The sequence below is a fragment of the Lutra lutra genome, chromosome X, assembly GCF_902655055.1.
Source record: "Lutra lutra chromosome X, mLutLut1.2, whole genome shotgun sequence".
Taxonomy (NCBI): Eukaryota; Metazoa; Chordata; class Mammalia; order Carnivora; family Mustelidae; genus Lutra; species Lutra lutra.
The window spans coordinates 42,689,813-42,707,834 of record NC_062296.1 but is presented as its reverse complement, the minus strand read 5'-3'; the positions used below and the strand labels follow the sequence as shown (position 1 = coordinate 42,707,834).

Below are 18,022 nucleotides of genomic sequence, written 5' to 3'. Positions count from 1 at the left end.
ATATGCTTAGAAATTGTCTCTTATAATTTAAAATATTTATGTGCTTCTTCTGGGAAGCTATAGAGCACAGACACAAATCTTAGAACTGCCCTAAATCCCAAGCCATGCTCCACTGGGTAATTTGGCCTCCACCATTAGCAATACCTTGTATGGAGAATTCTAATACTTTAAATTTGAGAATCAATCGAAATATTAAAAGGCTAAGATGTAAAAAAAAAAATAAAATAAAGGGCGTATTAAAAACAAGAAGCAAAAATTGGGTATATATGGTATATGTTACATGAAAAGAAAATGTACGTTTGTGTCCAGTTTTGTGTGGCAATGCACTTTCCAGCACGATTTGAAATACATGTATCTGTAGTCTAATTGTGCAAATGTAAAACATAAACTATTAGCACATACTCGTGCACGCGCATGCGCACACACACAGACACAGACACACAGACACACACACGTGCTCATGCACACACTCTTGCTTTGCTCTGAGACAAGTACGATACTGGCTGTCACAAAGCTGAGCACCCACAGACATGTGTGTAGGCCCAGAACACTCTTCTTACACATACCAGGCACCCAGGAAGCTATATCTGCTAGATTTAAGGAAAGCCTCTCCTTACTTCTGTGACCCATTTGCAAAAGCCTCTCTTGCTCTGGTCAGAAAAGCAGTAGTTTTAGCATTAATCAGGAGGGGGGTAATTCACTCTATTTCTAACTGTACACTAGTGAAAAATACTATTTTTGCAAAGGACAAATTCAACACATGGTAGTTTTACAAGCAGTTTATGAAACAGTTCTGCAGCCCTTCCCCCCCACCCACCCCGGAATAAATAGACGTGGGTAGAAATGGTTGAGATGTATGGATTCTCAAAAGTGGCTTTGTTGATCCCAAATCTACAACATTCACTTAATGAATACTAATTAGGCCCCAGTATATGCCAGACACTGCCACCTCAAAGTGACTCCTAATCGGCAAATGCTGTGATCCAAACAGATTTCTTCATCTAGTTCAAGACCGATATCTCCACTTGGTCCAAGGTACCTGGACCCACCCAAACAAGAGTGACTAACACCTGCTCACAAAATATCATCCCTTGTCTGCTCACAGAAATCTGTCCTTGAGACCTGAAAGTCCACCATTAAAGGAGAACCAGCACACTAGCTGGAGGAACACTTAGGATGTGGAGGCAGACCAATAGGTGAGGACACAATTTCTGTTCCACCACTGTCTTGGCTGAGGAATCCTGGGAAATGTACCTAACCCCTGTGAGCCTAATAGTCATGATCTGGAAAGGGACTGTGTCATTTTTGGACTTCTGTGAGGAGGTCAAAAAACTCTAGTGAGTCTGCCCAACACTGAGCAAATGTTGGTTGCTGCTGGGCAAGTGTTGGTTTACTTCTCACCCTGTTCTTTCCCTACCATAGCAGGGATGCCACTGCCATGTACTCAATGGCATAGCAATGATGTAGCAGAATTCCAAACCGACACAGGAAGTAAGTACCATGTGAACACACATGATGTCATAAAGGATACTCACGACCGTTTCTTTGCGGGAGGATCAGTTACTACTGTGGTAGAGACGGAGGGGGATCCCAGGCAGCCTGGGGAAGAGGCACCAGCTGATTTCCGATGCTCCTGGCTTTGATTTTGTCAGAACGACGGTGAGACAGGGATCGTGCTGAGATGCAACCCTTCAGTAAGTGGACATGCATGCGCACGCACGTGTGTGTGCGTGGTCTCTCTGGCTTTTTAATCACATGCCCACTCTCCTGTGAGATTCCCAAAACAAGGCTATGCTTGAGATTGCTCCTGTCTGATTCACCTTGATGAGGGAGGCCTCTGGCCCTGTTTAGGCACCCAACTTAGCTGGTCAGTCTGAGGACTGCTGTAGCTGTTAGCTGGCTCACTTTTAACACTTTCCCCTTGACAACGTTATTTTTGAAGTAATGTCAGTTCTCAAAGATGACTCTGATGCCCCCATACGCCATATGCTGACCACGAGCCGTTATTTCCTCCTTTCAATGTATGAGTTTTTCCTTTAATATTCATCAAGCTAGATCATCTCCTGGACCATCAAACAAACTTCAGCAAATTTTAAAAGAATTGAAATCACACAGAGCACGTTCTCCAACCATAATGGACCCATGTTAGAAATCAATAATAGAATGAGAAAGGAAGAATCCCTACACACTTGGAAATGGTAGTTGACGTATTATCCCAGTTGTCATTCAGATCCTTGTTATAGAGGAGCTGAGGTTAGGAAGAGTTGTCCCCTCAGCTGAAAGGCATTTCAGGGTGGGCAAAAAGAAAACTCACTCTGGATATTTCAAACTGAGTATTGTTGACAACAAGGCTGGAGGGAGGGGGACAGCTTAGGAGGCTGTTACATCAGTCCCACCTGACATTAAAAGTTGAAGTACACCACCAAAGGAAGGACAGCTTGCTGATTGTTAGTGGGATCAGTTTGGTGGCTGATTGAATTTGGGAAGCATGAGAGAGATTGCCACCCTGGTATTGGTGTGGTTTTTAGACAGGCCTGAGAGAAGGTACTATTCAGATGTCTTCCTTGTGTATGGCTGGTTTCCAGTCTAACCCATGGATGCACAGATTCTCTGTTTTTTATAAATCCTGCTTCATTCTTTAAAAGGTTCAATACAGTTTCCTCCTCCTCCTCCCCCAAGATCCTCCCCGATGGTGCCATCTGTCAAATAAGGCTCTCCTATCTGGACAAGCAGAGGAGTTTCCTTTCTGGGGTTTGGGGGATTGGACCCTTAAGGCAGGTTAACACTTTGCTTGCCCTACCATGGTGTTAGCCTAAGATGGGTACATGGTAAGTGGACCACTGATGTGTCTTCAAACTTGTATTTTTGTTCCCCTTTTGAGAATACAATGATGGTGATAGCTCACCTCAAGGAAGAAAGAACGTTTGGAGTTCTCTCCGAGGTAATTTTGGCAGGAGGAATCCTCGTTATGAACGTGGTGGATATGAGCCTCAGCCTTCACACCTCCAGGAGGATGATGGAAGTGTGCTGATGAGAGATGCCCGGGAGGACTCCCAAATAAGACAGTAAGTGACGGGGCAGACTGGCTTGCATGTAGCAGCCCCTGGGACTATGCGACTCTTTCACTCTCCTTGGTCTTCTTTTTCTTCTTTCACTGGAAGACTGAAGAAGGCCAGAAGTGGAATAATGGTTAAGCGATCCTAATTGTAGTCCTGGTGACAGAGAGGTGAGGGTGTATAGAAAAAGACTTTCTTAGCATTTATGGCCCTACCTCTGTCTTTCCTCTTCCCCTCCACAGCACTCCCTATAGCACCCGGCGTGACAAGAGGAGAGTGAAATGGCAAAATGAAGGCCATATCCATATTACTGTGTGGAGAGATAGAAAAACTCCAAGGAGAGGAGTGGGGGAGAACACACAAGACAGAAACCCAGGGAGCTGGTTCAAGATCACCGTGAGTGTCTTGGCAAGGTCTGCATTAGGTAGAATATCCTGGAACCTTATAAAAAAGGAAGAGCACATTAATCAACCTTACGTCAATTATTTGGAGGAGAGCTTTCCAATGGAGATTTCTCTTCTCCATCGGAGGGTCTAGGAAATCCATATCTGGCATGAAAATAAGAAATAATGCCAGTGGTCCCTTCTTTCAAAGTCCTATGCAGCTCAATAGAAGGTCAGATAAGAACGCTGTTGGGTCTGTTTCCAGCTTTAATTCTATGTTGTCTCTCCTCACTCCCATCCCTTCTTCTCACCTTTAGATTCCCTATGGGAGAAAGTATGACAAGACATGGCTAATGAATTCAATCCAGAGCCATTTCAGTGTCCCCTTCACTCCAGTGGATGTAAGAGAGGATGGTGAAGCCAGATGAGCGGGCACAGGGAAGTGTGGGTGGGGGAAGCCAACTGAGCCAGAAGACTCTATCCTCCAAAATTATTGTTGCCTCCCCCTCCTGCAGTTTCACTACGTGAAAAACCAGGCTCGGTTCTTTGTCCAGGGTGTTGGCACTGCCGCTGCACTGAAGGGTGTCAGCTACAAGATTTATGATGAGGAGAACCGAAAGGTATGTGTTGAGGGCATTACCTCTCCCTAGTCCTGGGGCAGGAAGATGGGGCTGGTCATCTTCTCTGGAATGAAAGTTCTTGGTGTTTACCCCACCTCTCCTTCCTGCAGATATCTATCTTTGTCAATCCCTCCTCTGTACCCTACTCTGTGAGGTATAAGTTGGAGCCAGAAGAAATGGAGCAGCTAAAGGTAATGCAGACTCAAGGCCCATTGCGTGCCCACACCCAGACCCACCTCTTCTTCCTCCAGCCCCTGATTTCCCTATCCCCACCAGAGCCTCCCAGTGGCTCTCTGCGTCTCTCTCTGCAGCTGACCATGAGCAAACGCTATGACATCTCCCAGCAAGCTCTTGACCTCCAGAGTCTCCGCTTTGACCCAGGTACACTTGACAGCAGTAATTCTAGGGTAGGTGAGGGCACAGGGATCTTTCTGGGAGGGAGACTGAGGGATGGCGGTGTGGGGAGGGTTTGGGCTGGTCCTGGACCGCTCTCAGCCTTCTGATTGCCTCCTCTCGGCTTCCTGAAGACTTGGTGGGCCATGATATGGATATAATCCTGAACCGAAGAAACTGCATGGCTGCCACCCTGCAGATCATAGAAGAAAATTACCCCGAGGTGAGAGCTTAGGCCCAGTGCTGTTATTAATGGTAGGGGGTGGAACACATGGGGTGGAGGACAGAGTTGTCTCTGAGGCCCTAGATAGTAACTGTCACTCTAACTCTTCTTCACCAACAGCTGTTGTCCTTGAACTTGAGCCACAACAAACTGTATGGGCTGGATGGCCTGTCTGACATCATAGAGATGGTCCCCACAGTCAAGATCCTGAATCTCTCCAAAAATGAGGTGAGAAGGGGGAGCTTGATCAAATTTGGGGTTGACAGTGGGTGGTAGTGCTCATCAGAGTAGTGGCAGGAGGCAGGATAAGGTACCTCTGTGGAAAGGTGGGGGCTGGGGGTGCCGGGGCCTGTGTGTGTCCCTTTCCCTGGGACTCCTTTCCTGTTTCTTCCCCGTACTTCTCAGCTGAACGTGGTGTGGGAGATAAACAAGATGAAAGGGCTAGAGCTTGAAGAGCTTTGGCTAGAAGGGAACCCCTTGTGTGACACCTTTCCAGACCAGCCCACCTACATAAGGTCAGTGTGAATCCCTGTCACCCTTCCTGGGGACCTTTGGGCCTGGGAGCCTGAACTGTCCCTGAGAATGCATGTATGCAGGAAGCTGCAGCCCTGGTCCTCGGGAATGACTGTAGGCCCCACCTTCTCCTCTCTCCCTGTCCCTCGCCTGTAAGGAGTTTCCTTCCTCTGACCTGCTCACCTGTTCTCCTGGTCTGGGGTCTCTTTCCACCTCTCTGCATTCAGTGTTCTTTAGCATGCCCTCCAAGAGTGTGCTCCAGGAAGCAGGGCTCCTCCTCTTCCCCAGGACCAGGAGTGACCAGCCTTGAGCCAGATGCTGGTGCCCTGGACTGAGAAGGGTCCTCCAGCCTGGGGCCTCATGCCGAGACAGGCGTTCCTACTCCCTGCTAAGATGGGACTTCCCTCCCTTGTTCTGAGAGGGGACCTCCTCTCAGAAGCACTTTCCTCCTCCACACATCACATCATCACAATTGGTCTTTCAGAAAAGCCCTGGGTAGCCCAGCATAGGTACATTTCCTCAGGCCAGGAACCAAAGAGACAGGCACAGGTGCACAGGGGCCATCAGGAGGGAAGGTGGTGATCAAAAGAGGGGGCCACAGACCCTCAGCTCCATGCTGATCTGGGGCTTGACCCTCTACTCCCTCCAGGGAAGGTCTCCTGCCCCCGTGGCTGCCTCATTTCCCATGCCTGGCTCAGGCTGAGCCCACACAGGTGACAAAATTTCAGCCAGCATGCAATGGGCCCCCAGCCCAACCAATACCTGCAGGTTTTCCATTACTACCTTGGGTGCCAGGGCCAGCCAAGGCAGATGCAGGAAAGGACTGCAGCCAGGGAGCCATTTCCCCCTTCTTCTCTCTTCCTCCTGATCCCCACCACTGTGGTAGAGCCTCTTTCCCTTCCCTTTGTTTTGCATTCTCTTCCTCCTTTGTCTCTGGTTCCCCTATGTCTCTCCCACCTCTCCCTTCCTACCTTTACTCCCTCTTCTGTCTTCATCCCCCTCCCTCCCCCTCCCTGCCTCCTGGGCCTTGCCTCACTCACCTCCCTGCCCCAACATTCTGGGCCATCCCTGGGTGGGGGGGTGTATCATGGTCCTGCAGAATGCTATACCCCTAGTGATGTAGCAGAGCACTGGGCTCCCACTCCATTCCCTCTTCTCTCTAGAGTATTCAGTGGGGATTTGGAGGAAGGAAGGGAAGCAGGGAGGGGAAGGCAGCCCTGGAGCCTGGGCTCCACATGTTGCTTCTTGTGGCACTGAAGAAGGGAGTCAGGGCAGTCTAGGTGGAAGCTACCCAGTGGAAAGGAGGGGTGGGGGAAGGGAGAGAAAGGGTAGGAGGGAGGCTTGGCAACCCTGACCTATCAGTCACTTCTTTCTATTTTGGATTTTGGACAGTGCCATCAAGGATTGTTTTCCTAAGTTGTTACGCCTGGTAAGTGACTACACTCATCATTGTCCCTTACTAACATTGATCACCACCACACCTGCTCTCAAGCTCTTTGGGTCTTCTCTAGATTACATGTTTGTGTCAGACCCTTTTCCATTTTAGGGTACCAGGACTCCTAAAAATGACATGAATATGCTCTCTGGAAAAATGTGTGCGTGTGTACACACACACACACACACACACACACCAGAAAAAAGTACTTTTCAGACGTCATGTTGAAGACACACACTCTAATCTTGTCCATGTAATTTCCAGTGCACTTTCATACCTAACCTCTGACCCTCACCCTCTCTTGGGCTCATCTTTTCCCCTGATCATCCAGGGCCACCTCCCTGGTCTCCACTGCTGACTTCTTCTTCCCTTCTCCAGGATGGCCAGGAGTTATCACCACCAGTTATCACTGATACTGACACACCCTGCTTGTTAAAGCCCTGCAAGGTGAGGGAAAATTGATCAAACAACATTTGGGCTATTACAAGGGAGGTTTTATCAGCCACATAGTCTCAAATGTCTTTTGATTCCAGGAAAGCTACAAAGGATCTGATGCCCTGAAGAGTCTAGTCCTGCAATTCCTGCAGCAGTGAGTACTCCTGGGAATCTGGAGAAGGGGATGGCTAGGACGGGTGAGGCCACCCAAGCTCAGAACTGCTCACTGGGTCTGGAAATCTCATTTGGGGTCCAGACCACAGAAATAGACTGTCCTCATTACTCTCCCACAGGTACTATTTGATCTACGATTCTGGAGACCGTCAGGGTCTTCTCAATGCCTACCATGATGAGGCCTGCTTCTCCTTGGCCATTCCCTTCAACCCCGAGGACTCAGCCCCGTGAGTAGCAAAGCTCAGACTCTGTTCCTGGGCCCTGTGGCTCCCCAGCAGACACAGGGCAGCTCCTGGAATCACCCACACTGGCCAGACCACCACCTTCTGTTCTTCTTTCTCTGCTAGAAGCAGCTTGTGCGAGTACTTCAAGGAAAGCAGGAATATGAAGAAGCCCAAGGACCCCTGTGCGTGTGTGATGGGGAAGACTGGGCATGGAAAGGGGATGTTCAGGGTAATTATAGGTCCCAGGGTGTGGCGACCCCCAATCTTTGCTTGCTTCTCCTCCCCGCTTAGCCCTGTGTGTTCAGCCGCTGAAACATACAAAACGTGACATCGTGGGCTCCCTCTGTGTGCTGCCCAAAACACAGCACGATCTCAGCTCCTTCTTGGTGGACATGTGGTTCCAGACGGTAAGCACCTTCTTCCTCCCAAGGGCAGCCCCAGAAAGCCATGGTGGGTAGGAAGTATAGGTGACTTAGCACCTGGGCTCTTCCCTTTCAGGAGAAGATGCTCTGCTTCTCTGTTAACGGGGTGTTCAAGGAGGGTGAGTGTGCACAGAGCGCCTCCCCAAATGCCCCACTGCTCCCTCCCCGCTGGCTGGGCTCCCTCTCAGAACTGTCCCAGCTTCCTGATTCCTTTCCTTCTCTTCCTACTCCTGCTGTGTTCTCCTGCCTCCGCTCTGTCCCCAAACCATCCTGGTCCGAACTGGCTCTATGCCGGTCTGCCCCACACAGCTTGAGCATTAGGGACACAGTCTGTGGAGTTTCATGGCTGTCATCCCAGATCCTCATTCTGAGAGCTACATGGGGTGGTTACCTAACCTCTAAGTTTCCTCATTTGCAAATGGGGCTAACAATAACCACCTCTCAGATAACTGTGAAAAATGAAATCAAATGAACTTGTGGAGTGGTTGTCACAGCACCTGCCACCTGGTAGAGGCCCTGTCACTGGGCGTAGACTGTCCCTACTGTTGCTATCCCCATGCCAGACACCCTGACTCCCAGTGAACAATTGTCCCTTTCAGCATGAGTATCGAGTCAGACCCTGACTGAGGAACACCGTGTGGGCATGTGACGTATGTGTGACTCTAAGAGGGTATTGTTGTTTGTTGTTGAAGTGGAGGGAAAGTCTCAGGGTTCTGTTCGCGCTTTCACCCGGACTTTCATCACCATCCCTGCTGGCAATTCCAGGTGAGTGCTCCGTTGTAGGTGGGAATGCTCATCCAGGCCTGGGCTCAGGGGTGTGGGAGCGTGGTGGTGAAGACATCTTGGTTTTCTCAGTACTGTGGAAAGCCAACAGGTAGATCCAAGGAGCAGTCTGGTCTGGTGGTTAAGAGTATGGGCTCTGGAGTTAGAGCACTGGGTTCTCTTCTTGACCTGAGCACTCACTGGGTGTGTGTGATCTTGGTTAAGTCACATGACCTCTCTGTGATGCATTGTCTTCCTTGGAAAATGGGGGTTAGACTGCCCATTCCCTTGGGCTATTGTAAGGGATAAATGTGGGTATAAAATCAACCCTGGGTTGCAGGTTAAGTACACATCTAGTGAGTTTGGTAGATAGTCCCTGCAAAGGTGGGCTCTGTGGAGGGGTGGAAGCACTAGCCAAGGACTCTGGGGTGGGGGGTAGGCACAGAAGGGGTATGGAAGGAATCTGGTTGGTGAGGGGCAGTGGGAGCAGGATCATTGTTGGGGATGTGGAGTTGTACCTTCGTCCACTTGTCTGAGGGCCCATTTTCTCTTCAGTCTGTGCATTGTGAATGATGAGCTGTTTGTGAGAGATGCCACCCCCAGTGAGACTCAGAATGCATTCTCCAACCAAGAGCCTACACTGACCACCAGCTCCATGCCCACCCTCTCCCAGGAGCAGCAGGAAATGGTGTATGCTTTCTCCACTCAGTCTGGGATGAAACTCGAGTGGTCTCAGAAGTGAGTGGTGGGTGTGCATGGGAAGAAGGATGCGTTGGGACAGTGACTTGGGTGGGGGAGCGTGAATCAAAGACACTTGCAGGAAATTTGGAAAAGTAACATTTTGGAATAGTTTGCTTCCAAAAAAGAAAAAGAAAGAAAGGAGAAAGAAAGTGGGCCCATGGAGAAGGTATCATACTATTATATATGTGAAGGATTTAAAAAATAGTTTAATGCTCAATGACATTGTCTTATATATAGAAAATCTGAAAGAGTCCACCAAAAAGCTAATAGAGCTAATAAACTCAGCGAGGTTAGGGATAAAAGGCCACTATACAAAACTCATTTGCATTTCTATGTGCTTGCAATGAGCAGTCCAAAAATGAAATTAAGAAAACAAGTCCATTTACAATAGCATCAAAGTAGTAAAATATTTGGAAACAAATGTAACAAAAGACGCACAAATCTTATACTCTGAAATCCATAAAACGTTGTTGAAAAAAATTAAATAAATAGAAAGACACCCCATTTCCGTGGGTTGGAATATTGCTAAATGGCTTAATATTGTTAAGATGGCAGTAATACCTAGAGCAATCTACAGATTCAATTCAATCCCTGTCAAAATCCTTCTCTGCAAAGATTGACAGGGTTATCCTAAACTTCATATGTAAGTGCACCAAAACAATCTCGAGAGAAAAGAACAAAGTTAGAGGACCCACACTTCCTAATTTCAAAACTTGCTAAAAAGGTACAGTAATCAGGACTATGTGGTGCTGGCATATGGACAGTGCATGAATCAAGGAGTAGAATTGAGAGTCCACAAATAAACCCTCACATTTACAGTCAACTGATTGTCAGTGAGAGTGCTGAAAAAAAAAAAATCTGTTGTAAAAAAAAAATAGCCTTTTCAGCAAATGGTGCTGGGGCAACTGGATATCCACATGCAAGACAATGAATTTTGACCCCAGATTCACATCATGTACACACGTAGACTATAAATGGGTCAAAGATCTAAAGTTTAAGAGCTAAAACTATAAAATGTAAGAAGAAAACATAGGTGTCAGTCTTCATTAATTAGGCAAATGTTTCTTATATATGACACCAAGAGCAAAAGCAACCAAAACAAACAAACAAACAAACAAACAAAAACAGATAAATTAGGCTTTACCAAAATTAAAAGCTGTTGTGCACCAATGGACACTATGAAAAGAGTAAAAATCCTGCCAAAGGAACAGGAGAAAATATTTGCAAATCACATATCTGACAAGAATATGTGAAGAACCCTTGCAGCTCAACAGCAAAAGGACAAAACACCCAATTTTAAAAGTGGGAAAGGGGTCTGAATAGACATTTCTCCAAAGAAGATATACAACAGGCCAACGACCACATGAAAAACTTCTCAGCACCATTAGTCATTAAGGAAGTGCAGATTAAAACCACAATGAATCACTACTTCACACCCACTGGGATGGCTTTAATCAATAAATGAATGATAACAAGTGCTGGTGCAGATGTGGAGCAATTGGAGTTCTTATGTATTATTGATGAGAATATAAAATGGAGCAGTGGTTGGGAAAAACATTTTGGCAGTTCCCAGAAATGTTAAATATGGAGTTACCCTATGAACCAGTAATTCCATGCCCAAGTATCTAATGAAAACATCTGTTCACTCTAAAAACTTGTGCAGGAAGGTTCATAGCAGCATTATTCATAATAGCCAAAAAGAGTGGAAACAACCCAAATGTCCTTTAGCTGATGAATGGATAAACAAATCTGGTATGTTCACATGGCAGAATATTATTCAGTCATAAAAAAGAATACAGCTCTGTTATATGCCCTGCCATGGATGAACCTTGGAAACATGCTAAGTGAAAGAAGCCAACCTCAAAAGGGCACATATTATATGATTCCATTTATATGAAGTGGCCAGCACAGGCAAATCCCAGGGACCAAAGCAGATTAGTGGTTTCCAGGGTCTGGGGAAAGGGGGGAGGAATAGGGAGTCATCTCTAATGTTTAAGGAGGAGGGTTTTTTTTTTAGGCGATGAAACTACTTGGGAATTAGATCACGGTGATGGTTGTGCAGTCTTGTGGCTGTACTAAGGAAACACTGAATTGTACGCTTTAAAATGGTATGTGCATACAAAAATAATAAAATGGTATGCGCACTATCTCAATAAAAATGACTGGAACTTGAACTTTTAAATTTCCCATTTATTTTCTTGAACATCTTTTTTTTTTTTAATCGATATATAATAAGTTCCCTTGTTCTTTCGGAAAGGTCTATTTTTCTGTTTTGAATTCTAGTGGGCATGAACGCCAGTGATAGACATTTTCACTAGGTCTTTCCTCATCATTGCACATAGTGTTCATTCCGGTACATGCATCCCAGCAAAGAGCTGGCACCTATTTAGCATCCCACGGTCAGCATGTCTGTACTGTGATACTAATGGAGATCACCTGTTCTTCCACTCCAGGTGCCTTCAGGACAACGAGTGGAACTATCCCAGAGCTGGTCAGGTCTTCACTATGCTCAAGGTGAGGTCTGGGAATCATTAAGCGGGCTACCGATGGGCATTTCTGGGCCTTCAGTAAGGCCAAGAAAATGGAGGCTGGGTGGCCTGGGAATGAAACTCCGCATCTGGCTCTTCTGATATTCCCAACTCCTTCCCTCCAGAATGAGGGCAAGATCCCAGAGGAGGCTTTCAAGCAAACCACCTAAAAGAAGACTTAGATGTCCACGTCATCACTGTTTCTCTTTTCTCCAGCCTAAGGCTATACCCATGACTGGGGATGGAGGCCTGGCTGACCAAGAAATCAAAATTACCCTGCAGGCCAGGTAACATAAGCACCTGAAGGATCAGTTGTTCCACGCACTTTCCCCACTCATGATCACTGTTTATTTTCATAATAAAGAGTTACGTTGCACGTTGTATGTTGTGTGTCCTGGATCGCTCTTCTCCTGCCCCAACCGTGAACCAGTGAGTCCAGGACTGAAAGGCCCTGTCCTCTTCCCGACATTGTTCACCCTGGCACAGCAGGTACACAGGCTTGACTCCACAGGTAATATGTCAGTAAATTCTGGTGAGAAGGTACACACACTAATTCCAGGGATTGGCCTTTGGAAACAGTGTGACTCAGATGCTCTACCTGGAGGCCTGCAGAAGCAGGCATGGGCCTGGAACAATAGGGGCTTTGCAAGGGCTGCCTACCAGCTAGTGAGGGCAGTGGAAGGAAGGAAGATGAGGTCTCACGTGTATTTACTTCTTATTCCTAATCACTTGGATGCATTCAAAGGCATACCATCAACAACTTTATGACTTGCACACTGGTGAATGGGAAATGGGCCTTTTCACACCTCTCACCACGCTTGCATTTGTCTTCTCATCTATCCACTGTACTGCCCCCTCCCCCTCTCTGAAGGTGCACTGTGGGAGGGGTCTCACTTTAGCTCCTGAGAGTGAGGGAGAGTCAACCTGCTTGCCCAGTGCATTTTTTTAGAGCGGTGACAAGGGTGCTCCGTGTCCGTGTGCTTGAGGGGATCAGACATTTAGTTTCACTTCCAGGCAAACAACAATAGTATAGAATGAAAAATAACTAAAATAAAATCTTAGAGGGAGGCACACCATAAGGACTCTATAGGTAGTTAAAAAATAGGATTGCTGGAAGGGGGTGGTACGCAACGTGATAAGTGATTGCTTGGTAACACAGAAGGCACCTGTTGGAGGAGCACTGGGTGTTATATGCAAGTGATGAATCACTAAATTCTACTCCAGAGACAAGTGCTAACATGACATGTTAACTACTTGAATTAAAATAAAAAACCTAACATATGTTTGTAATTGAAAGGAATCAAACAATATAGGTATATATATGTGGAAAATAAAATAATCTTGTATCTACCTTCTTTCATCCTGCTGAGCCATCCTTTGTTAATGGCCTGGAGCGCATTCTGCAGATGCTTTTCTCAAATGTATATGTGCAAAATATGTGCAGATGCACAATACGTGTGAGCAGATATACACACTTTTTTGTAAGAATGGGGTGGCAGCAAACCTTATCATGCAATGTATCTTTTTAGCTGAAGATAAATTATCAGGACTTTTATATTTGTCCGTTTATTGCTGTTGACTATCTTTCATAAGTTTCTTTGCATTCCTATAGTTTTCTATGAGATTTTTCGTTTTCATTATTTATGTCTTTCCTGATTCAAGAGAGCTCCTGGTATACAAAGTTTGTGTTGCAGTAATGTGAATAAGTTCCCTCTAATTTTTCATACATCTTTTAATCTTTAAATCTCATTGACTTTATGATGAGCTCATTTGACATTGTCAACTCATTATCAAAGTTTTAAAGGAGTGTTTTTAAAAGTGTTTATTGCTGAATTAAGGAATTAATCATGATTTTATTTACATGCTGTTTCATAACCTCCATTCAAAATAGAATTTGTTCATCTTGCCAAATGAATATTTTTCCCATTGAAAAAAAGAATTTAATTGGAGGTTCGTGCCACCTGGTGACCAAATCCAGAATTGCAGTTTGGTCTCTCTTAAGCAAGAAGGCTGAAAAGGAGGTAGAGAGGAAAAAAGGCCTTCCCTGTGGAAGCCCTCTGGAGAAAACTTTCTGGGGTTTATATGGCACAGGAAGTATTAAGCAGTGATGCAGAGCCCATGGGGCTCCTGTGACAGGATGTTTATTTTGGCCCTTCTTTCAAACAAAGGAATGCATGTATGTGTGTGATTATAAATATATAGCTGTGTGTAAATTAAAAAAAAAAGATTTATTTGAGAGAGAGCGTGGAGGGGGGTATGGGGAGAGGGCAGAGGGAGTGGGGAGAGAGAGTCTCAAGCAGATTCTGCTACCTAATGCGGGGGCTCCATCCCATGACCCTTAGATCCTGAACTGAAACCAAGAGTTGGACACTTAGCCACCTGCACCACCCAGGTGCCCCTGTGTATAACTTTCTTATTTATAGTATATTTAATACATTTAATCTCCAGAAATACGTGTTTCAGCATTACCTTTTTTTAGGTGAAATTCACTTTAATAATACATTTTATTTAACCAAATATATCCAAAACAATAAGATTTTTCTAAGATATTTACTTACCCTTTCTTCTCATTTTAATAAATCCTTTTTAAAAGATTTTATTTATTTATTTATTTATTGACATTTATTTATAACATGCACGGTGGGGAGGGGAAGAGGGAGAGGGAGAGAGAGAGGATCTCAAGCAGACTCTGGGCTGAGTGCGGAGCCACTTGTGGGGCTTGACCTCACAACCCTGAGATAGCGACCTGAGCTGAAATCAAGAGTTGGACGCTTAACTGACTAAGCCACCCAGGCGACCTAACATTAATTTTGTAAATAAAAGCACATCTAGGCTTATCTTATGCTGTCATAATTTATCTTCGTTATTTTAGTAATTAAACTCAGTGCACAGTGGCACCTGGGTAGTAGAGTTGGTTAAGCATCTGACTCTTGGTTTTGGCTCAAATGGTGATCTTGGGGTCATAAGATCAAGCCCCGTGTCAGGCTCCATGTTCAGTACTGAGTCTGCTTGGAGTTTCTCTCTCCCTCTTCTTCTGCCCCTCACCCCATGTGTGGGCACATGTGCGCTCTCTCTCTCCCTTTCTCTCTCTCTCTCTCTCTCTCTAAAATAAATAAATATAACTTTTAAAAAAAAACCAGCGCACATGTACCCTGAAGCCCCTGGAAACACTGAAGAAATAATCATTTGTGAGAGGAATTATCTTGTATTCCCCTCTTAACTTCTATGTCCCACCTCAAAATAAGCAGTCAATATATTTGTTAATATTCCCCATATATGTTTGTGTGGGATTGTTTATCATTTAAATTATGACATATGTACATTCTTATGAAAATAGAAAGTTTTCAAAACTTAGGTCATATTGCACATTATGTTCAATACCTTTTTTACATATTTATATATCTGATGTTTCTATTACCATTTACTTTCATTTAGTTTTTGGTGTGGTTGAGCAATTTTACACATGTCTGATTGCCATTTATTATTCTTCCTTGATTATCTATTGGTACATGTGAACATGACTCTTTCAACTAGTCAGATTTCATTATATGGAAATTAATGGTATATTAATTATGTCTGTAAATTATGTTGCCAATGTGCTCTGTCTGATACAGAACCCTCCATCTGCACTGATTCCATATCTGCCTCTTTTCCCCCTGGACTTACACTACTGAACTGTGACTGGTCCCTTCTTTTTTTTTTTTTAATTGGGTTATGTTAGTCACCATAAAATACATCTGGTTCCTTCTGCCTTTAGGGAGGTGACATATATTGGCACCTAGTTCTTAATTCTGAGATCTAGAGCGCTGTTCTAGGGGCATTACTTCTGTGTACATTGTGGTCTCTTTGCTCTAACCCTAGGCAGTTTTTGATCACTGGTCTTCTCAGCACAGGGCTGTAGACATTTGAATATTGCAGCTCTTACTATGAATTGCGCAATTTAAAATAAGAAAGAAGAAGGAAAACAGTCATTTCAGAATAAGGGTAATTATTGTTTTATTGAAGAGTGTTTCTTTTTTTTTTTAAGATTTTATTTATTTATTTGTCATAGAGAGAGAAGCGAGAGTGAGCACAGGCAGACAGAGTGGCAGGCAGAGGCAGAGGGAGAAGCAGGCTCGCTGCCAAGCAAGGAGCCCGATGTGGGACTCGATCCCAGGACGCTGGGATCATGACCTGAGCCAAAGGCAGCTGCTTAACCAACTGAGCCACCCAGGCGTCCCTTGAAGAGTGTTTCATAACAAGCTTTAAAAAAAAAAAAAAAACATTTGGGGGATTTTATTCTCTTAGCCAAATTAATATATCAGGATATTAATCTTGTGCCAGGATTCCCACACTAACTAGAAGATACTCATTATTAATTATTTGATGCATATTTTGTTGTTTTTTCCCAGTATATATCCTAATAAAATGCACAGATATTTATCCAAATGTAAATTATATATTTACAAACTTGTGCCCCCTCTCTACATATCGTGTTGATATTTACCTGTTTCACTTCGAATGAGAGCTCATTTGGCATTTTTAAAAATTTCTTTTCAGTGTAACAGTATTCATTGTTTTTGCACCACACACAGTGCTCCATGCAATACGTGCCCTCCCCAATACCCACCACCTGGGTCCCCCAACCTCCCACCCCCCGCCCCTTCAAACCCTCAGGTTGTTTTTCAGTGTCCATAGTCTCTCATTTGGCATTTCAGCAGTTATATGGTTGGGCATGTTTTTAAGATTTTATGGGGCATTCATTTATGCTGCTTTGAATGAGCATTCTCTGTTGTAATCTTTGGCTCATTTCTCTGTTGATTGAAAGACTGAAGATGTTAACCCTATACCTACAATGCGTCTTCCAAAATTTTCTCCCACCTTTTATATACTTTGTACTTTTAAATTTTGCTATGTGCCATCTATATAGCAGATATATACAGGTATATGTATATACAGTGCATCTATCTATCTATCTATCTATCTATCTATCTATATCTATATATATCTGTAGTATATATACAGACGCATACCGCCATGTATATATACATATATATATATATATGAATATATATATTCAAATGTAAAAGCTGTAAAAGCTCATTGTTAAAGCAAAACCCTGAATAATACACTTAGCACTTAGCTCCATTAACTCCTTGCCCACATCACAGAGCAGAAAAGCACTGGCACTTTGTGTAATTCTAGGTTTTAAGCTCCTGAGCATTATTTACAAGGTTATTTTCCCCAGGGAAAGTTACCTCACTTCTCATAACTCCTGTGTCCTAATCTGAATAATGTCAACAATGAACAGTAACTCGAATAGCTGTAAGGATTAAGTTAAAGTATAAAGTACCCATTCGTTAAAGTCCCTGTGTAAATGTCAACAACCTCTTCTCAGGTCACCCTCCAAAAAGGGCAACAGCTCTGCTGTCACATCGACCTTGCTTACCACTTTAGAGACCCGCTGGAACACGTGGTTCATACATCTGGTCCTCCTGGCACAAGGTTTCATCTCTATAATCAGTATCACGTTGAGCAGTCATGTGGTCATAGTTCTAGGAGAGTTTAAAACAATCAGTTCTTCAGCTTTGGAAACCCAACCTCCCAAAGAGAAGCCTATGGGTATATTGTGGGAAGTGAGGGAGAAAGAACCCCATTCTTGCTCCTGAGTTGATGTGTGACTGGAAAAACATAGTGCTCTGTGAGCCCAATTTGGTCATCTGTAAAGTAGGAATAACAATACATTCCTCACAGAACTCTGGTGGGGAGAAATGGAGGAAACCTATAGAAACTTCTGGCACATAGTAGGACATGGATAAACATTAGTATTGCCCAGCCGGCCTCCTCCCTCTCATAAAAGAATTGACTCTTAGAGAAACCAAGAAGTCTATCTCTCATAGAGAGTATCCAGAAATGTAGCAAAGGGAGAGAAACGTACAGACACTTACCCGGTGCATGAGCTTTGGTGTCATTCCTGTGTTGTGGGATGAATTAAGCAAGGAATTTTGAGAAAGGTAAGAAAATAAATTACTTTTATTCCAGGTGATTTCCTGTTCCCTTCTTTTCCCTTCTAGTTTGTTACTGGTGGAGAAGTTTCTGAGCCTCAGAAAAAGAGAACATATATGGGAACAAGC

General features: G+C 44.5%; 1 protein-coding gene across 1 annotated transcript; it reads left to right on the top strand.

Moving 5' to 3' along the window:
* The first annotated feature begins 1,584 nt into the window (after positions 1-1,584).
* Positions 1,585-12,266, top strand: LOC125091714 (nuclear RNA export factor 2-like). Its single transcript, XM_047715591.1, has 21 exons — positions 1,585-1,694; positions 2,882-3,065; positions 3,299-3,452; positions 3,757-3,840; positions 3,955-4,059; positions 4,170-4,250; positions 4,371-4,440; positions 4,587-4,675; positions 4,796-4,903; positions 5,081-5,190; positions 6,581-6,617; positions 7,002-7,070; positions 7,157-7,212; positions 7,352-7,459; positions 7,580-7,638; positions 7,748-7,863; positions 7,955-7,997; positions 8,571-8,643; positions 9,196-9,378; positions 11,835-11,895; positions 12,035-12,266. Exons 1-21 carry the CDS (start codon positions 1,682-1,684, stop codon positions 12,077-12,079), a joined length of 1,848 nt encoding a protein of 615 aa, XP_047571547.1. The 5' UTR covers positions 1,585-1,681; the 3' UTR covers positions 12,080-12,266.
* The last annotated feature ends 5,756 nt before the right edge of the window (positions 12,267-18,022 follow it).

What these genes read in the sequence shown, in the direction of transcription:
- LOC125091714 (XM_047715591.1), top strand. An exon ending in GGAGCTGGTTCAAGATCACC is followed by an intron (nt 3,453 to 3,756) that starts GTGAGTGTCTTG and finishes TCTCACCTTTAG; the next exon opens with ATTCCCTATGGGAGAAAGTA. An exon ending in GCTTGTTAAAGCCCTGCAAG is followed by an intron (nt 7,071 to 7,156) that starts GTGAGGGAAAAT and finishes TTTTGATTCCAG; the next exon opens with GAAAGCTACAAAGGATCTGA.